Source organism: Euwallacea fornicatus, chromosome 9 (genome assembly GCF_040115645.1).
Source record: "Euwallacea fornicatus isolate EFF26 chromosome 9, ASM4011564v1, whole genome shotgun sequence".
Taxonomy (NCBI): Eukaryota; Metazoa; Arthropoda; class Insecta; order Coleoptera; family Curculionidae; genus Euwallacea; species Euwallacea fornicatus.
Genome location: NC_089549.1, coordinates 2,663,642 through 2,685,133, shown reverse-complemented (window position 1 = coordinate 2,685,133; position 21,492 = coordinate 2,663,642). Strand labels below are relative to the sequence as shown.

Below are 21,492 nucleotides of genomic sequence, written 5' to 3'. Positions count from 1 at the left end.
AAACCTCCTCTTATGTGTACATATATTCGTTGGATCGAAATACGTGTACACATACTGTACAGTATACAGGGTGATCCAGAAAACGTCCCATTAAACGCTGGACAGCGAATGTAGCTGCCACATGATGGTGCGCCTGCAAAATTTTCCGTTCGAGTCATTCGGAATTTATCGTCAATTCGGGGAGCAGTGGATCGGTGGAGGTGGACCACCTGCGTGGCCCCCCAGTTTACCCGATCTAACACCTTCAGATTTCTTTCTGTGGGGATATGTAAAACCTGCGGTTTAGGATACGTCTGTTGAAACAGAATAAAACCTCAATGCGCGAATTACCGCGATATTCGAAGTCGTTCAAATCGGTTATCAAATTTTTAGCCAAGAGTTAACTTCCCAGATATGGCAAGACCGTTTGTAAAAATTAATATTTAGTTACTACGGACGTATATTAAGAATAACTACATCGCACGGTTTTCGTCCAAGAATACTCTGATCTTGTCATGGAAAATAGTTTTATTCACTATTTACTTGGATCAGCAAATCTCGTGGGGAGGGCCGTGACTTAACTCAAATCAAATTACAAATATTAACACAGTCGGTGCTTGTACAGGGTGTCAATTCGAAAACTTTCCACACGTATTCTCTGGAAACGGACTACTTTTTTAAAAACCACCTAAAATGTGTCGATTTTGTTAACGAAGGGAAAGAATTTTTACGTACAATTCATTGCGGTCCTTCAGCCCTTTATCCCGCACAGCCACCCTCTGAAATATCCTAAATGCTAAAGGGGGTTAAGTGATACATCATTTTAAAGGGCTTTTCATTCTCTTTATTTTGGAACCACATATGTGACATTCAATTGTTGCGTTATTGAGTTAGGCGTCTTTGATCATTTTGAAATCATTTTTCCTTTTAGTATTTTCATAGCTATGATACTATGATTTTTTAATTCAAACGCGACTTATCGCTAGGAAATTGCTGTGATAAATCAATTTACTAAGCTATAGATTTATTATTTGTGGCGAAAATCATAAAAAAAGAGATCGATGAAACACATCTTTATCAATCTAATAAAGACCCTCGGTCCTCAAAGAAAAATATCTGTGTAGAATATGAATTTTTGTATTGTTTATTGTTGTTCGCCATGGAATGCCGTTTCCGGGAATGTCGCGTCGTTCGGGTTCAGGGCTCCGAAGTCGCATGATCATTGAATGGGGTACTTGTAAGGAGCTCAAATTGAATTGAAGTAAATTTTCGGCGACTGAAAAGAACAAAAGCCATAGGCGGACGTGAGTTCGGGTAATATGGTTCCTGCTGTCTCGAAAATAACTCGTAACCGAAATTTCTCTTCTTAGTGGCTGCAGAGTGACAGTTTCGGTTGACGGAATTCCAATCTGATGGCAATACTCGAAATTTTATTTCCAGGTGTTCTTTGTTCCTAATTTAACTCCGTTTGATTCTATTTTCCTTATTGTTAATCACTCTAAGTGATGTTTGTTTCTGTGTTTCCTTCCTTAAGTACATACCCGTTGCATATTATTTCGTTTCGGGTATCGTTTTCATGGTTAGACCCACGAGTTCATTTATCGCAAAAAAAGGGCGTAAAGTTATTTGAATGCTTGGAGGGCATCGTGTTGTCGATGTGATTCGTCCTATGACTCGTACCGATATCGATTTTTCGATCACTCAGGCGAGTGGTAACACGACAAACCAAATATTCTAAATACTGGATAAACTAATTTTTTCGATTTTTCGGTGTCGAAAAAGAAGGTCAGAAAAGGGCCTTTTACAGGCTGCACGAACTCAATGGGAATATTCACGGTCAACATAAGTCCAAGATATTTAATTGTAATTTAGGAAATTAAATTTCGTGTTCTTTTGTTCCAAGTGTCTACTTGTTAGAAATTACTAATATTGTTTCAAATTGTTGTTGGTCGTGGGGGGAGAATGTTTGATATACAGGGTGTAACAGACCGCCATGCAGATATTTCAGGGAGTGGTGGTATTCGGTAAAATAAGAAAAAGTACTATATATATGCCCACAACCAAAAACGCATCATTTTTGAGATACAGGGTGACAAAGTTTAAATTTTTTCTTTTTTTGCTATTTTCTTTCAAACACCTAAAGATAACTTATTGAAATTTCGTATCTCTGTGTTTTTTAACAACCTCTACAAAGAAATGCGAAAATCGTTTATTTCCATATACAGGGTCTTATGATTTTCTTGGTTACGTGCTATTTTTTTATTTAAAGATTTTTTTGGAACACCCTCTATGAATTATGATATTACATTTAGATTCCTTCCTCATTTCTTTAACTTTTTGATTTCTTACATTGAATTTTTCACCATTTACGAAAAAATTGCATACATAACCACCGATGCATAGTAAATACTGAGGGTAAAAAAACTAACTAAGCCGGATAAATTTAATTTCGAGATTAATTTTGCTTTTCAAATTTTAACATTTAGTACTTTTTTTTTCAAGGTTTTCTTAAGGCGTTTATTGAGTAATGATTATTGAGTTTACCAATCAAGGGTAAGCAGTACGAAAATAGCAAAAAATGAAACGAAAAATCGAACTTTGTCGCCCTGTATATCAAAAATTGTGTGTTGTTGACTGCGGGTATATTAGTATTTCCTCCTGATTTCACCAAGTACTACCACCCCCTGAATATCTGCATGATCATCAGTGTCATCCTGCATATTGATGGATAATCAATTTGTAATTAAGTTGTAATAGTTTTGAAGAATGTTACGCCCCTGTTGATGTTTACAAAAAAGATCGTGTGAGAGGTGAGTCACCTGCTTTAAAACGCGAAAAATCAATACGAAAAATATGCATAGTAACAGTACCATGGTTGAGGAATAAATCTTGTCTTTGTTAAGACGAAATTTTAATTTTCCCCTATGCAAAGACATTTTTAAAATTTTGGAATTACTGTTTTCAAAAAATCACTGACTTCCTTTTCGACTAAGTTATCTTTGCAATAGAAAATGAATTTTCATCCCTTTGAGGGTAAATTTGCATAACGAACCTGCTGCATTCGAATCGCAAAATTTCCACGTTTTACTAAATCTGGAAACATCGCATGTTACTTCCTATCGTGTATCGATCCAAGACCGATCAGCTGGACCTTTGTAAAAGCCAGGTAGTACCGATATCACTTCGTATTTGATTCATTCGTGTGCTGGCAGGGCGGTGAACAAGATGGTCGTCATCCGCGCTGCATTACTTTTTTTTTTTTTTTTTTTTTTTTTAATTTTAAGTTGCAATCTGTCACAATAACACAACAAGGACATTCAGCAACTGGATTTATGTAGTATCGAAGCTTTTAGGGGTGGCTGTCTTTACAGTCAGGCCTGTGATTTATTGAACCTGTCAGTTAGCTCCAACGGGTTGAATCTACGCAATCTTGAGGAATATGTTGAAGAATCCAAGAGGTTCATGGCCAGATGATTGGGATGGGTGTCTAGGCGGGATAGATATCTAGCGGAACGGCTCTGAATCACTTCTCTGACAGTTTCCACGTTGAGGTCGTCATGTAACGTGGCGTTTCTGACATACCATGGAGCTCCTGCTGCGCTGCATTGCTAATCGGGATAATCGGGTTTTCTTTTGTTTTAAAGACTTGTGGGGTTCATTATGGGTATATTCATAGCTAAGGGAGTGAAAGTTGGTGACATTTTCTTAGTATTTCGTGAGTAAAAGTAGATGTTGCTGACGCGATTGTGACTCATGTTTTTGGTGGTCAGGAGTAAGTCTTAATTATTGTTTTTTGTGGTCAGGAGTAAGTCTTAATTATTGTTTTTTGTGGTTTACTGTGAAGTTTTTTTGAGGCCAACGAGAAGGATGTATTTAAAATTTTAGCTGAAAGTCGAAATTACCTACAATTTTAGCCGTTCTCGAAAGTACTTCGGGACGCCTTTGGAGGTGGCCGAAGAATGATATTATACTTTGAGCAGTTTACAAGGTTTTTTTTTGTTTTATTTTTCAACTGGGCACGCACCTGCTGTAATTCGATATTAACTCAAAACTGATTGTTTTAAAGATTCAATTCACAAGTTAATATTGTTTTTTTTGTTTCAGGATCCAACTGGTTACGCCTCTGTTGCGTTTCGGCATTGCTTCAGGACTGATTGTTTTCAAGATTTGATTAACAAATTAATAATTGTTTTTGTTTCAGGTTCCAACTGGTTATGCCTCTGTTGCGTTTCGACATTAATTCAGAATTGATTATTTTAAAGATTCAATTCACAAATTAATATTGTTTTTTTTACTTCAGGTCCCAACTGTGTGGTAAATTTGCGATTCACATTACAAGTGGAATTTCTATCATTAAAATGTTCTGCTGTTCTTTTTGCGCTTCTTCCTTGATCCCCATAAATAGAAATTATTTCACTTCTTTTTTGAATTGCAAATTCAGTTTTGAAAATTACCCACAATAACGCCAAAAATTATCGCAATAAATTTTAACTGGTTTGAATATCCGTGTACTTTCACCAGCATCAGCGGTAAGTAAATAATATTTTCCATGCAAGATAATATTAAAATTTATCAAAACAATGAAAAAAATTTATATTGTACGTATGTAAATATTTTTTTTAGAGGATCGAGGATATTTATTACGTTCATAAACTTTTGCTTCGATGATTAATGTATCTTTTCCTTCGAGGGTCGGTTCAACAAAACAAGGTTAGTAAATTGATCTATTATAACATTTTTAACGGAATCTAGACACTAATAGGAAGAATAATTTTAAAGTTATCAAAGTTGGTTAACTTGATAATCCAACAGTCTAATGTAACAAATGAGGTACCAAAATATAGAGAATTAGAAACCCTTCAAAATGATGTATCACTTAAGTCCCCTCGCCGCTTAAGATATTCGAGAGGGTGGCTCTGCGGGGTAGAGGGTTGAAAGAAGGGCAGTGAATTTTACATAAAAATTGTTTCCTCTTGAAAACAGAATCGACGTTTTGCGGAGATTTTTTTTTAAACCATCCCATTTCGAGGTAATGGGGGTGGAGAATATTCAAATTGACACTTTGTGATATTTTTTGTTTAAATCGTCAAAACGGTGTCACTTGGGTGGCAAATTCACACGTTTGATGTTCGGAAATTTGCGGTAATTCTAGTTATTAGTTAAAAGACGTTTATTCATTGGCGAACTTTCGTAAACGTCCATTACTGAGATCGGCTCTACTTGAACTGCCCTGAATTCACTCCGTTCGTCTTCAATCGACAACATTATTTCTAAATTAAATTCTCGAAAGAATTTCCATTACCACAAAATAACAATTTCCGCGAAACATCGCTGTTGCATCGCATTGAATATGTGGCAGTCAGTCCACGGCTGTTTTCCGCAAATGTTTGCATAGCAATTGCGCTTCATTAAAAAAAATTGGTCAATCCTGTGGGAAATGGTCCACGTGCGAAAATTGTATTATTTCTATATCGATTTTTATTAAAAATATTTCAAATTTATTCCGATCGACACGTGCGCTATACAAATCCATTAACTTTATTATGCGGATGGAGGGAAAGAAGGTTGTACGAATTAAGGAAGTTTATGAAAAGTTCATTATTTAATACAAAAACATACCTTTCCAAGAAAAGTAAAAATATTTGTATTTCTAGTGAGGGGAGGGAGGGGAGTGCCTAAAATCAATTAGTTTCAATCAATAAGTTTGCAAATATTTAGGAAATTGCGAACGAACTTGCTAGTTTTCAAGAGCGAGGCAAGTTTGCCTTGAAAACTCTGAAATATCGACCACTAAACTTGCGGACTTAAAGAGAAGAGTTTAAGTACGTTATGATTTCCGAGCTTCACTTATTAATGTTTTATAACTTTAGGAAGTTAAAGGATTTTAATGTCTGAAATGTTTTCATAGGGCATTACGAAAAACCCTGTTTAATTTCAAGGGCCTTTGGGATTTGTGCCGCTACTGCGACACAAAATGAACAGTCCAGCCACGGGAAACGGAGTTTCGAAATTGAAAATAGAGGTAAGAGTTTGTAAAATGTTACTTTAGATGTTTATGCATTATTTATGTTATGATATGTGTTCCATATATGTCTGTTGGTTTTTAGTTAGTTTTATCTTAATAGAACATTTTGGGATTGGCCGGAATGAAGCGTTATTCGCACGCAAACACTGAACAAAGACCCTTTCAAAAGTTTGGAGATTAATGTTTCTATGCCATTGCGAGTCGAAGTCTTTTTTGGGTGTTTTTATAACAAAAAAAAACAATTGATGAGTTATCGACAGAGATTCTTGATACAGCATTGTCGACTATAGAGTTGGAAAACTCTACACGGTGTCAGTGGAACTAAAAAAACTCATTAATTAAACAATGATGGATTATTTGCTACACTGATCTTAATGCAATTAACTGGGTCACCCAACCCACAGGTCGCACCGCTCTCTATGAGCAGCTTGGCAGATCGCGCTCACGCTCACACGAACTCCATTATAATTATATAGGGTGATTCTTAGAGGTACCGTGTCACACTTAGGTTTTTCAGACGAAAACAATAAAGATTTTGCACAACTTTTCGCTCTTGAAATTTTTAGCAAATTGTTACGATCATGAATCTGACGTATTTTCTTTAATCGAACTACCTCATAGAAGTTTTCTGTTTTCGATGATTCATTTCAAATAAATGTTGAATTACTTTCGATTCGTCCTATATTTTCAAAGTAAATGCATTTGCTCGATTCAAGTTCAAATGTGTAATTATTAAAAGGTTGAGAAGTTAGGAATTATCATAGAAAATCGTTTCCATGGATGTTTTTAAAGTAATAATAGGCTCTTGCAATGTTTATTAGGGCGTAGTATTGAAGACTTACAATATTTTTAATGCATATACAGGGTGTGATATATCATCAGGGAGATATTTCGGGGAGCCTTAGTACTCTGTCAAATAATAGAAAAATTGTAATGGAAGCGTGGTTAAAAGCTCACCGTCTTCGATATACCGGGAAAATGTTACTTCTTTTCCCCTAATTTCCATCTTTGTCGGGGGTGTCTCGAGTTAAAAGTACTGACTAAAATAATACCTTTCTGCACATGGATCTATTAGCATTTTTGCATTATTTTGCACAGTACTATATCGCCCCCTTAAACATCTCCATGACGGCATTTCCATATTTTTATATTGTGTATGACTTTGTACATTTTTATCTTTTTCATCAATCGATCATTGACAACAGGCATTATTGCATAAGATTATTGCTGGTTGGAAGATATATATATATATTCATGAAAACGATTATCAAAACGGTTGAAGACAGGCAGGCGCACGACATAAAAGATCTCTTTTTAGACGCCGAACCAGGCGTGTTCGAACGTATTTTACAAATTTGCTAAGAGTCATAAATAGCGATACGACCATCTGGTTCAGAAGATTTTAATAATAATTAATATGTTATTATTAAGCGGCGCATTTATTTATTTATACCTGTTAAATCCAATCTTACTCATTAGCTGAATCGAGGGATACATATTGCCTACTGGAATCTATAGAATGCCAAAAGCGCAATCCTCAAAATTGATTCATCAACAGATATTAAGAGAACAGAGAACATATAGCTAATTAATTTCACATACCTACGTGAATTACTTCCATACCCAAATTACAATCGTCATAATCCCCCTAATCAAATCACCATTAAATTTCGTAATTATCTCAAATTCCTAGGGAGTTTGTGGAATCATTTCCAATGATTGAGAGTCATTTCCAATGATATAGGGACATTAAACAAATATCTCGAATGTATAGAGTGAGCCGTAATGAAACCGACACAAATCATGTGCGTGTAGGGGGTCTAAAAACATGATGACTTATTGAATTTTTTTTTCCGGTTAATGCTGGAAGATATATTGACCTCTGATGGCAGCTTATAATTAAAAAAAATATATATATCTTTCATTAATTGCGTAGGAATTCGAAATCGATACGCGCTCAATAAGGGCTAGAATAGGAATAAGGTGAAGTTTAACAAAAGTGGAATTTTTCATCTGTAAAGTGATTAACAGGCGGACAATTCCGCTTAATAAAAAATTTAATTCTCGTTTAAAATTTGTCAAAAAACTTGTAATTTTCGATAAAATCGCTATTTTATGAAGTAGAACCAAACCGAATTTAAAGAAGTTTAAAGGAATTGCTATTTGTAAAGGGTGGACCATTTATTGTTTTTTTTTGTAAGTTGCGATTAAAACTACATTAGTGAATAGTTATGAATAATTGTCGCTTTATTCAAAAAAGTACACCTTCCGATTATTTACGGAAAATTATTTTTGATAAATAACAGCCGCGGCTGGCTTAACATTCTTTATGGAATTTCTTACACCAGGTGCTGCCGGCCATTTATTTGTTTCTTTTTAAACTGACTTTTTAAGCTGTGTAAGAAATTTGATGGAGAAAGTTCGTGTTCTAGATACTAACATCTATCCACGTGGGCTTCCACTGCGCACAGCTGAAAAGATTGCTACTATTTTCCAAAATGTGTGTGAGAGAATAAGAAGCTAAAAAATTGTAGATTTTGGGGTTCCGAAAATCCACATGTAATCAATGAGAACCTAATAAATACATCTTCAAAGAGTTACTGTTTGATGTGGATTTTGGAGTTGGGATCTTATTAGTCTCTACTTCCTTCAGGATACAGAAAATGGAGGACGCTACAGAGACACGACAACTGATTTTTTGTGGCGGCAGTTAGCCGGTTTGGACTTGAATCAGGTTTGGTTCCAGCAGCATGGAGCAACGCGTCACATTAACAGAGAAACGATCGATCTTTTGCAAACCAAATCCGGTAACCGCGTTATCAGTCGGATTGGAAATGTTATTGGCCATCGCACAGCCGCGATTTGACCCCGCTCGACTACTTTTTTTTTTTTAAGGGATACGTTAAGGACCATCGTTACACCATACGTAGTTTATATGTAGTTTGATATGCAACATTCATCAATATATGTAGTTTTAATAACAACTCCGGTAGGAAACCAATAAATACTCCACCCTTTATCAGTTATTTGTAATTTGCCGAAGTCGTGACAGAGATAGATATCCTAAATGTAGCATTAAATCGGCGCGATTTGGCTCACAAATAGTTGGGAAATTCCCATTTAGTGAACGGGTTGATATGTGATTCTTTTAAGTCCCTTTAAATTTGGTTTGATTCTATTCCGTAAAGCCGTGATCTTATCAACGCGGTTTTCGACTGATTCTCAAAGAAAATAAAATTTTCAGAATTAAATTTGCTATTAACCTTCATCAGTAACATGATTTATTTTTACATAAATGGTATCATTGGTCTGTGGGATTAACTTAAAAAAAAATGGTTTTGCCATGCGCCGTGTCTTAATTTCGAAATCGTTTTACATTTGACTGAATTAAGATTATAAGAGTTGTTTTTTTTTTCGAAAACTAAGCGAACTATAAAATTTAGAAAATCGCATACGTCAAGAGCAAACAAAAGTTTGAAACTTCTATATCGAATTTTTTTTTTAATTTTTAATTTTTGTTTTATTATGAAAATTTAATTGTGGCATTTTTCAAATCTTTCCCAATATCTCGGAAAATAAGAAAAAGTTGGCAACACTGTTTCGAATATTACGTAAGCTTGAAGTTTGTAACATTTTCTCTAATTTAACTAACCTCGTAGTTCTCACCGTTTAGAAGATAGCAATGGTATCCCATGGCATTTGGGACATCCTGTATAACGCAAATTGTAACATCAGTCTCTCAGACCCTTATCATGTGTATAATGAAAGCATACCACATGGTAAGCATGCGACTGCCGATTTTTCGTGAGGAAACTGAGGTTTTTGATGCAGGAAGGTACTGCGAGGATGAACACATAATACTTGGTCTCGCAGACCGTACGTTACCAACGAAAGGTTAAATGGTATTGTCCGTTTCTTAGTTACTTTCGAAATAAAAAATCCGAACTCTAATACTTTACCCTACCGCCAATTTAATCCCAATTGAGCTTCTATTGATTTCGTATTTCTACCAGTTAAAGGTGTTGATAAGAATAAAACAAGTTCGAAAGTTGGTTGCGTTGTGATAACGCATTACTGAAATTTGCCGTTTTTCACAAATTTGCGACAACTTCGATGGTCAACATCTCAAATATTAACTGCAGAAAAAAATAAAAAAATCGTTATATTTTAAGGCCGATTGCACGCATCTGCTATCTGTCGGTTCTCTTACGACGCACCCCGTAGTTACTTTCATCAACACCTTATCATTTTCTAGATTTTAATACATGTAGTGTGTGTTGAAGTAAGTTTGTCTGACATTCTGACTGTAGCTCTCATAATATTGATAGCAAACAACTACTGTAATATCCTACTGTATATAACGTGATATTTTAGACGTTTATATTTGAAAAGCACTTGAAATGAAAGGAATTTTGTTATTTGGAAATGTTTGTGAATGCATAGCTATTTATTACAGTAAGTTGTTGTTGCTCATAACTGATGGTGATGGGAGAATAAAAAATTAGCTTTTACGAAATTACACAGCAACAACGCGTAAAGAAATATTATCGACTAGTCGATCGTCGTAGTTTCCTTTTAGGCTCATTTAAAGGGGGCTCTTAGCAGCTCGGGCAATTTATCGTTTTCTTAATTTAGGGTTTCAGTTGGAAATGTTTCTCTGATTAAAAAACAAGGTGAAATTTTCATTTAAGCTTCGCGGGTACTTTAAAACAATGCAATTATTTTTCGTCGGTTGGTAGCACTGTCTGCGACATCTGACCGAAGTTCCATGCCAATATATTTAATTCCGTCAGAGCTGCACGTGTTTTTGGTAAAAATCTAAAGGTGAATTTTTCGATTTTTACTATGACTTATTTATACATTTAGTTTGCGGAACGAATATTTCTATCACGAAGCGAACATCCTGCAAGACAGAAAAAACCGCGCTAAAATCACGAAAAAAAAAATCACGGTCATATTGACAATTTTCCTCGATTATCGCGGTGTTTTCCACTATAAATTTTTTCCGCCGAGCCAAACCGTTAACGATGAACATTATTTGACCGTTATGAATCGTTTGCGTGAAGCTATTCGCCTCAGGCGGACAGAATTACTGATAGACCCTCGATGGTTTTTGCATCACGACAACGCACCGTTCCACATCGCATTAATTGCCTCAAAAGATTTCATATCGTTCCACAGCCGTCGCACTCGCCTGATTTAGCACCGTTGGATTTTTGGCTGTCCAACAAACTCAAAAGGCCGCTCCGAGGACACCGCTTTGACTGGACTTAAGAGATAAAAGCCGAATGGAAGAAAGCATTGAAAGGCAACCCGGAAAAGGGCTTTTTTGATTGTTTCCAAGATTCTAAAAAGCGGTGGGGTCAGTGCGTTGTCTCGGACGGGGGGTAATTTGAGGTTGATGAAATTTATTTGAAAGAACGAACATTTTTCATTTTATAAATAAATTCACAATATTTTGTCAGAGTGCTTTTGTACAACTGTGACAAGGTTTAAGACTCACCAATGATGTTGGCCTGAAAGACAGTCTGGTTCTAAATCGTGGTATCGTCGTTGGGAAGCAGCAGATAACGCACTGAGCCACTCCTCCATTTCTCTACGCGATTCGCAGCAAAGCACTAATGATCTGAATGGGGTTATAAGCTGAAAAAGAAAGGTTATATCTGTTAGGACTATAAAACGTTTTACGTTATCGTTAGATAAAAATCTTTTAACATGCAAGAAGGCTTCTGTCGCGGAAATATAATTTTTTTCAGCATAATAAATTACACACCGGTATGTGATGACAAAACCTGGCCATTTTAGGAATATCATTTATGTGATCGTTAAATTGATGTATTTTTGAATCAGTTTTGTAAATTGTAAGAATATTTCCTAACAAGTCCAATTTCGATTTTCGCCTACCACCCGATTATATAATCGAATTTTTTATCCAATTCTTCTTAACAGATATCTTGAGAAATGATCGGATATTCTCATTTTATTTAAAAGTTTTACGTTCCAGAGTTCACTAAGGCGCAATTATCCTTCCCACTTAACCATCTATGTAGTTCTTTTTTTTTGCAGATGATTTAAGACGTGTCTGTAGAGTTTATTATTGTTAGAGAAACCCTAAACGTTTCACATATGCACTGTCCTTTATGGTCAATACAGAGCGGAAAGTGTCATGTGTCACTACAACTGCCGTTCAGGCAGTAACTAGTTGGTTAAATCAGAAAAATATGTGTAATAGTAAAGCGAAGCAACATTAGATATAGGTAAGTTTGTCCATAATGCTTCATTTTTGGTCAAGTGTTGTATAGTCATTTCAGGGACTTGCTGTAGAAGGTTCCTACGTGCGTTTTGACAATTTGAGTCCCAGACGCGGATTAACCTATCCAGGAACCTATTCGGCTTTGTAGGAGGCCAGGTTTAATATTTTCTCGAAGTTCTTCTATTACAGAGTTTTCTTTAGGAAATATTTTCAGTGACTTTGAGCTCTTGCTTTGGTAAGTAAATATCTTTGCTTTTCAGTGAAATCCCCCCCTTTAGTATACCATTATCGTTGCTTCTAGCATGGATCTCAGCTAAAAGCTCCCTTCTAGGAAAATATGTAAATTATTTCCAGAATAATAATTATATGCATCAAACCAACTCCCATAAACAATTCTTCATTAGTCGGAAGCCTCTTTCCGGAAGGGCTTCAAAAATAGACCTACACTCTCATTGAACTCAATGAATGGACACATTTAGGTCGGCGTAGTGACGCCATCAGACGTCTCTTTACTTTTTGCGGAGGATATTTTTAATGGCCTCTACAACTAAGAGTAGAGGCTCAAAAGAGAATAACGAAGTTAATTAACACGAGGGCTGTGCTCTATCACATTTCGTGAAAAGTCTCATAAAGGAAACCTCTCCCTGCTAATTGGTTTATGTTGCAACTAATTAAGTAAACGCTTCTCCTATTAGACATCATCGATTTATAATTGTTGAGGTGTCACTTTAACGTCGATGTTCACTTGAGATGTCCGGAAATAGTTCACAAACTGTTGCACATGCAGTGGGACTTTGAATAAAGCTACCTCTATGTCTTTCTTGTATCGCTACCTATTTGATATTTCGTGACAAACACATCTTAAATAGGGCGGTAAATGCCCGTGAAAGGGATAAAAGCGAGCAAAGGAAAGCAGCCCGAGTTGTCTCCTACGAGGATAGTCCGAGAAGTACCCGGCCTGCCATATAGATGACAAATGTTTGTTAAAAATTGACCAATATTACAAGGACCTAACTTTAAACAGTTTATACTTGAACTTTGGCCCTATAGGGCGATCGAATCAGTTTTTTAGGATGCACGTGGAATAATATTTATTGACTATTTCCCTGAAGGGAAAACAATGGACGGACAATATCACATAAATTTATTGCAGCGTTTGAGAAAATAAGTTAGAAAAAAGCGACCACAGGTGACGAAAAAGAATGTCTTGTTTCATCAAGACAAGACCTCAGTCCGCACTTTCGTCATCACGACTGTCAAAATCAATCAACTTGGTTTCGAATTTTTTCCTTCACCACCCTATTCGCCAGATTTATCCCCCACAGATTATTTGCTAAACTTGAAAAAATAGATAAGTTTAAGAAACTTGCCAATAATGATGATGCCTATTTTGGAACACTCGAAGGTTCTTCATGGAACATCGCTGGGAAAAGTGGGACTTTCTCAAAGGAGATCTTCGTGAGAAATAATATAATATTTTCCAAAACGTTTTTTTTCTTCAAGTGTTGGGTCGGTTACTTCTCGGATTTTCCTCGTAAAATTCGAACGCCCTATTTAAATAGATACATAAAAATAGACGAGAACCAGAGTCGAATTTCGATGAGAAGATCTATCCATAGGCAAACGCGAGGTTCCTGAAATAGTTCATGGAAGTGTTAATTGTAGTATCCGGACACAATAAAGGCATGACAATGAGGAATTGACTTGACTGCCATTTTCCTGTAGAGCGTTCGGCTCCACTTAAAGTTTTGTCATCAATTACAGGACAATGCAAAGCTCGAGTGTTTTGTCAATAAATCTGGCCATATTGTCTCCTTCCAAGAGGGCATCAGTTACCTCACTAATTTCTCTATTGTTTAAGCTATTGTGTTACCCATTTTGATAGATATAGGTCAGAGAAAGGCGCAAGGCACAGAACGAAAATATAAGATGAATTAAATGTAGATAGATTATTAAGCAAAAATGTCGCAATTAAATAAAATGATTCCTTATACAGGGTGTTTCAGAACTATGGGATCAAACTTCTAGGGATTGTTCAGTGCAACAATAAAAGTTAACTGAGTATAAGACCTCCTGACGGGAAATGTCTCCCTAAGGCGCTGCGACCTTATGTTGCTTTAAGAGAGTTAGTTTATTACTTTAATAGTGTAGTTTTTTGCAGTATTTTAGTCTTTAAATGCCCTGTTAAAAAGTTAGTCTTGTAGGTTTTTCTTTAATCCCATAGCACCGACAGATACAGAGTTATCATCGTTTCTATTGGAGTAGTTTTGGCGTCATTCATTTTCTATGGTCAAGTTTTTCGTGATAGCCAGAACGAGGAAAGTCAGGCGCCCCAAACACCAAATTATTGATAATATTAATTTTTGGTCGAACAGAGTCTTAAAACTTCTAATTTAAGAAACGTCCAAAGAAGGTAAGTTTGTGATACCAATTGGTCCTGAACGGCCCATAATCCAGTTTGATAATCGCCAAATCGATTACGCCGACCAACTAACGGCCCTTTGGAGGAGTTCAGAACGAAGTAGAACGATGTTACAGCTGCATCCAAGACCTTTGGGAATTTGGCAAATCGAGTTTTCTTGCAATCGTGAAAGGTCACTCGTGGTCTTGAACTGCGCCAATGGAGGCGATCATCGGCAAAAAAGTTCTTGGTAACAACCACGAGCTTTGCTTGCTAATCACTAGTTACGTGGTTTTAAACTTGAAAAAATATACCTGGCAATGTATTTGTGTTTCCCTGTTCGGAGTAGCAATTAGTAACAGGAGCACCCTGTACAGTCCAATCGCGATGAGTACAATTTTTTAGGCAGATGGTGCTTGTATGACTTTGCGCTACAGGCCCAACTTGCTATTAGTACTAACAGCCCATACTTGTTGATATTCCTTAATTCGATATATCTATTCTCATGTGATGTGTGAGGAACTCCCAGAGAGAATATACGTACTGTTAATTGTAAAAAAATTCGTGAAGTTTCGACCAGCCTGGCCCAACCAGGTGGAACAGACTTTCGTGAGTTTTCTCGTCCTCTTTAATCTCCCCGAAGTGAACTTAAAGAGAACATACATGTAGAAACCCAACCACTTTACATATTTATGTGTTTTGTTAGCGCCCTTCCCACACGAGATACTCATATCACACATGATAATGAGGACTTTGTACACCCTTGCTGGCCCGAATTGATCGAACCACAGCTATATTTACCAAACTGAAAAGTAGCAGTGTTGGTTGGAAGAGCAGTTGGTTGTTAGTCACTTGTAGACTATACGGATGTGATCATCCGTTTTCCGTGATATTTAATTTCCTAATTATTTCTGTAGATTGAACCTTGGTGAAGCACCAATTGGGATTTTAAAACATCAATGGTTCTTAGGTAGCTCTTTTCCGTAATGGGATAGTTGCTGAAGTGGTCGATAACTTGGAGAGGTCACTCATGAGAGATATTGATAAGTTTGTCAAAATAGGTGAAAATGTCGTCGATCCTCGAAAAGCCAAAGGTTGTGAAGGGATCTGTGGGGCTGTGAGCAGTTGTACCATGGAGCAATGTAAAGTATGTAATCGCTGCGCACCTAAACCGGAATATATAAGTGCTCTGGATCAAGTGCTACTCTGGCTTTCAAAAGTCGATATCAAGGTAAATTCGCAACCTACTAATCACATTTCGTACGTACGCCCGTATGAAGCCATTTCTTTCTGAGTTCATCCCTTTGATGTTCCAAATTAAAATCCACTTAATCACGCACGTTTCGTATACTTCACATACATATAGATGCTTGTTCGCTTAGCAGCACTCAAGACTGTTCGCATACTTTTCAAGGTTTCGACCAAATGCTTAATTACTTTATTCAGCACTTTAATGCTGACGTTTCCATAAATTACAATTTTCCCAATCTAGAGCCAAATTAGAATGTTAAATGCGGGAGTGAATATCGATTTTTCTTGTCCCAGAATGGGAAATCAAGGAATGGCCACAGTGAAGCGAGAGCTTTCTATTTAATTTCCCTTGGATGTAAAACTGTCTTGTAACTATTTTCAAGTTTGTTTCATTGGGAACGCCTCCTAGAAGGAGGGAGGAATAACCTACTTTGAAAGTTAAATTACGGCTGATATAATTGTATTATTATCGAGGGGTTGAAGAAGTGTTTTTAGCAAACTTAGAAGGTGAATGGAATCGGGGGTTTACACGTTATAAAAGCGTCTATTATTAGACGTAATATTTGTCTTGCGTTTATACATACTAACGATGTTAATGAATAGCCAACTAAGCCTAGCTGCTAGGGCATTATCCTTTAATTAAATTGCGTCTTTCCCTACATCGGCATCGTGCGACAAATCTATCAGGCAGCAAGATCTTGTTAAATTGCACTTTGATAATCTTGGCTGTTCACCACCGAAGTTAAATGAGTAGGTTGGTAAACGAATTAACATTATTAGTGATACAAGTTTAATCTCTTTTACCCATTTTCTAATAATCGAGGCTCACATTTCAGAGAGATTTAGATTGGCGAAGTTCCCGGGGCGAAACTGTTGTCCTGCTGCGAAGAGACTGACCGAAGCGGTCACTTTAGATGACATTTTCAACCGAGACACGGTATTAGTTTAGAAGTGATATAGAGACATAATTTTCCTTACGAACTACTAAGTATCTTTTGAACTGCTTTTGCTAGGATTATTAGACAAAATACAGGGTGTTTGGAAAAGTTGATACAAAACTTGAGGTGGCAATAGAGCCAAAACTAGTCAAAATAGTTGCTGTAAACTTTGGTCCGACGATCTACTGTTACTGCGATATGGTCCTTCAAAGGGGTCGTACCATTGGTAGTTTTCTAACTACCATTGTTTATAATCGGTTTTGATGAAAATTAAAGGCCTTTATAGTAAAATTGTTACCTACAATTTTCATTCCCCTATCTCAATCGGAGAAGAGTGATTTTAAGAAATATTCAAATGATAGGCCTCCTTTGCAGGGCCATATTTCAGTAACCGCGTCCCGCCGGATCGATGTTTATAGGAACTTTTTTTACCATTCACGGCTCTACTTTCACCTCCTCAAGTTTTACAACCACTTTTCCAAACACTTTTCACATTGAGTGAAAATAAAGAGTGAATTAATTCTCCCGCCGTAAAATATGCATATTTCTTGAATTTCTAATGGAGTTAAAATTTCAGGTGTTTCCTGTATATCACCATGTTCGATTTGCAATTTTATAAAGCTTCACATTTTCGGAAAGCGGTGTATTTTCCTTTTCACATTTTTATACAAAGCACAGATGTTACACAGAAAGTAATGACACTCTTACCAACTCGGGCAAGGAAGAAAAATACGAGACATCTTATCCCAGGACCGCTGCTGTTTCATATTGCTGCTATATTTCTGTGAAGCAGCCTCATCCATCCTTAACTAGACTTTATCTTTTCAGCATTATTAGGCAATTTACGAGGTCATTTTATTGTAAGTTTTATCAAAGAACGTACCTGAAAACTGTGATTGACGTTTTTAGTTGAACACTCGGCTAGGCACAGGTCGGTGAGTCCGATTTCATCGAAAATCACAGCCTGAAACAAACGGGCAATTTATTAGCAAATACCTTAAAAACGACACATATTACAAAACTTTTTTATTGAATTTTATTTTAATAAAAAATGTCTATATTTAGGATCTTGTAAACTGATAAGTAGTTGCATGCAAGGTGAATTATACAGGGTGTCCCGAAAATGCGTGTCAAAAACGTTATCACGAGATTATTTGGAACAGTACATCAAGACTTGGTTCAAAATTTATGATGAGAAAGTGTCTCATTTAGACACTATCAATGGTCGAAGTTCTTGAAAGAAAATGGTTTTTGCTCTATCCGGAAAACACTTCAATGGATATGAATGAAAACAATTAAAAATACTAATAGTACAATCAAACTGAGAACACACGAAACGTTACTCAGACAAAGATAAAGCTAACGCGTTTGTTCGATACCTTCGAAAGGTCTTCAGCCCAAACCTTAAATTTACCTAACGCATACGAGAATACGGCTTCAAGCTGGCACACTCGACTATTCATCCATTCTTTGATTAGACGAACAACCGATATCATTCACAGACCGTTGTAAGCTATACCAAGGGCATACGCAATAGCCAAACTAATTATTTAAATAACAAACAGATTGCAATAAAACTGATGACGAAAATTAGGCACCTCGGCAACCCGCTACATTAAACAAACCAACAAGTTACCATGCAAATCCACACACATGGTAGGAATAACTGAAAGATTGCTATAAATTCAAAAAAAATGGAGACAATCTCCCGACTAGACCATTTTGAATCCATTTCGCTTTTTAAAAGGCAAGCAAGACATTTCTGTTTCATTTTTCCTTCAACAACTCCATTGGAGCATTTCCACTTGGAAACTCTTTTTATTTCCATTCTACGAATGATTCTCTATGTCCTGCGTATTTTTGTCACGAAAGTGTCAAAATTAAATGACCGAAAACCCTTTTCTTTCCTAAGGAATATAAAAGTATAAAGTAGAAAAACTCGTAACCTTCATCGTTGTGATAAGTAACGTTTGTTTGTGGCTGTATTAGATAGGAATTAGTACCTTTGTCATTTCTGTAATTATGTTCCTTCTCAATAATGCAGTATTATTTTTGGAGGCTTCTCTGCTGAGTGAAAAGCAAACTATCTGGATCCGCGACGATCCAAAATTTGAACAATTCTAAAGCATACCAGAGTATCTCAAAAGTTCCAGAGCAACCGAACATATATTTACTCCAGATTACTCAGTGTCTAGGCAGTATCTAGGAATTCTTAGGTGCCCGGCGCTCTATATCGGTAAAATTTTTTTTCATATTTCAGTTTCCATTAGTCAATTTTCCTGATACGTCCAATTTCGCCAAAATGCCTTGTTACTGTCCAAAAATGTAATGCAAAGAAGAAAATGACATTTCTTTTGAACGCCCTGTATCCGGAAAACTTAGCTGTTAGCAAAAATTGGTCGTAGAAATATTTCACCAATCATATCTCAATGGCAATGTAAAATTACAGTTAAAGAATGGAGAACGAGAAGGAAATGCAAGACCTGAAACTGCTGATTTAATTATTGATTTTATCGGAAACCATTAATGCTACTGCCACCATAGCCGTAACTTCATATTATTTCCAGAACCAAATCCGAACAAAGACGTCCACTAAAGGAACCGCTTTGACACAAAACTCATAGCAAAGTGCCATAAGCCTTCACGTAATTTAATTTGCTCACAATAGACTCCTTTATGCCTGCATTAGCGCTGTTCGGCCTTTTATAATTTCTGTCTAATTATAAACGGATTTCAAGACCGTGATGCCTTTCAGTCTTTGTGTGTGAGAGACACTCTTGCATTTCCTGAAATCTCGTTTCGGGCCATTTCAATACAAACTAGGAATTTGAGTTCAGAAAAAATTGGTAACATTGGTAAGTTCACTGATCTAATAGTGCACGCAACGAGAAAAAATCGACCCTAAATTCTAGAATGCAACTCAGAGTTTTGCAGGGAATTTGCGACGGACATGATCCAACGAGTTTCTAATTTCTGATAGGGCTTATACAGAATTGTAAATTTCAAGATTGATCAGGGGTTCCAATCCAATAGAGGTTGGAAACATTGTTTTTGCTTAAAATAAACGACTGATGATATTTTAGGATTCAATTTTGGCGGGGACCTGTAATCATACATTGATGTTTCCAAGTCCCCAAATGTCATTCTGAATCTAGAGGAGACCAATATATATTACTCTAACCTCAAAGTCCTCTTTTTATTAGAAAATTTACTCGCACGGTTTAGCGAAATTTCCATTATCATGGGCTCTAACATGGAGGCGAGATCCTTATTAGTTCCCTCGCATATCTCCCTTATAGCTTTCGATAGCTACCCTTCTCTCTCTTTCCTTACCAAATTTTAGGAAGATAAGCTCTATTGCCGTGTGTACGAAGATCAAAATATTTTATTATCATAATCAAATCAATCTCGTTATTTTGCACTAAGACAAAAACAAGGCAATTTGTGTCAATATAACCGATTCAGCCCCCGCGTGATCGCAATATACAGTTTGGCCTATTTAAGTTTCCCCTAAAAATAAATCTTTGAAAGACAAAGATACTGTAGCAGCAGCGTAAAGAGAAACAAATAGTCACAATGAGTTTGTATACAAAAGTGGCATCAAAGCGATTGCAGCTGCCGGAAATTCGATTAAATTGGTGGAGAAAGACTGGTACTGATATCCTTCGCGCCTTTGTGTTAGCTAAAAGGGCTTTTAGAGCGGATAAATAAAAGTACTATACATAATCCCTTAGTATTGAGTTATATTTCAAGTATCTACACAGAAAATTGAAGAAATTTGACTATCAACGTCTAATGTAGAACTCGCAAATCTTCGCTTTCACTATTTGCCCATAACATGAGATATCAAGTAAACATCAATTGGAAATCATCAAGAAGGACGAGCACCGAAAGAATTCACGCGAGCAGCAACTTAAGGAAAAGTAAGTAGAAAAATTGTTATAAAAAATATGATAAAAGAGATTTGGACAAGTTTAGCAAAGCCGCGGAGGACGTCCCGACTGAGAGAGAATAAATCAAGATCAAGAAGAAAATTAAACTTGAGACGCCACTGGTCATATTCAATGTTGACCTTGAATTGATTTTATGCATACGATTCGTATGTATGACGCACATGCAAAGATCTATATCTATTTTTTTTCGAACAAGAGCGGTAAACCGCTATAGAAAATAAAACTGTGAGTTGACAATGTACATTAAAATTGATTAAACGAACGCCCATCAATTACTACTATTATTTATCCAGCTTTAGCTTTCCGGGAATTAAAAAATTCGATTTTACCAGGTCAGGACTAAAGCTGATTTAATGAGCCATAACTGTTATGGCCCTATTGATAAAATCGCCCATTTTGCTCTGATTAAAATCGTCCTACAGGGAGAGGTTATGAATGTTTCTCGCATCATTTATAAAGTGCATACACAGTTCAGGTTTATACATAAATTTTGTAGATTTATTCTTCTAAACTATCTGAACGATTTTCGTTTAATGACTATAATAAATACTTGATGAAAATTTAAAGCTTCATCGAAACAAATAAAGCAGAAACAGTTTTACGTTTAAATTTTTCATTTGTTGATGACAACAGATTTGGATGATGTGGTGAGGGTTAAATACCCCTCCTGGAATCGGGTGTATATAATATAG

General features: G+C 36.3%; 1 protein-coding gene across 6 annotated transcripts in view; it reads right to left on the bottom strand.

Moving 5' to 3' along the window:
• LOC136341119 (diacylglycerol kinase eta) overlaps positions 1-21,492 on the bottom strand; it is a 118,692-nt gene that overhangs the window by 52,447 nt on the left and 44,753 nt on the right. For all 6 annotated transcript variants that reach the window (XM_066285760.1, XM_066285764.1, XM_066285762.1 and 3 more), the window contains 2 exons: positions 17,731-17,811; positions 11,508-11,647 (listed from right to left, as the gene is read on the bottom strand). In XM_066285760.1, coding sequence (XP_066141857.1) covers positions 11,508-11,647; positions 17,731-17,811 — 221 coding nt within the window. The remainder of the gene's footprint in view (positions 1-11,507; positions 11,648-17,730; positions 17,812-21,492) is intronic.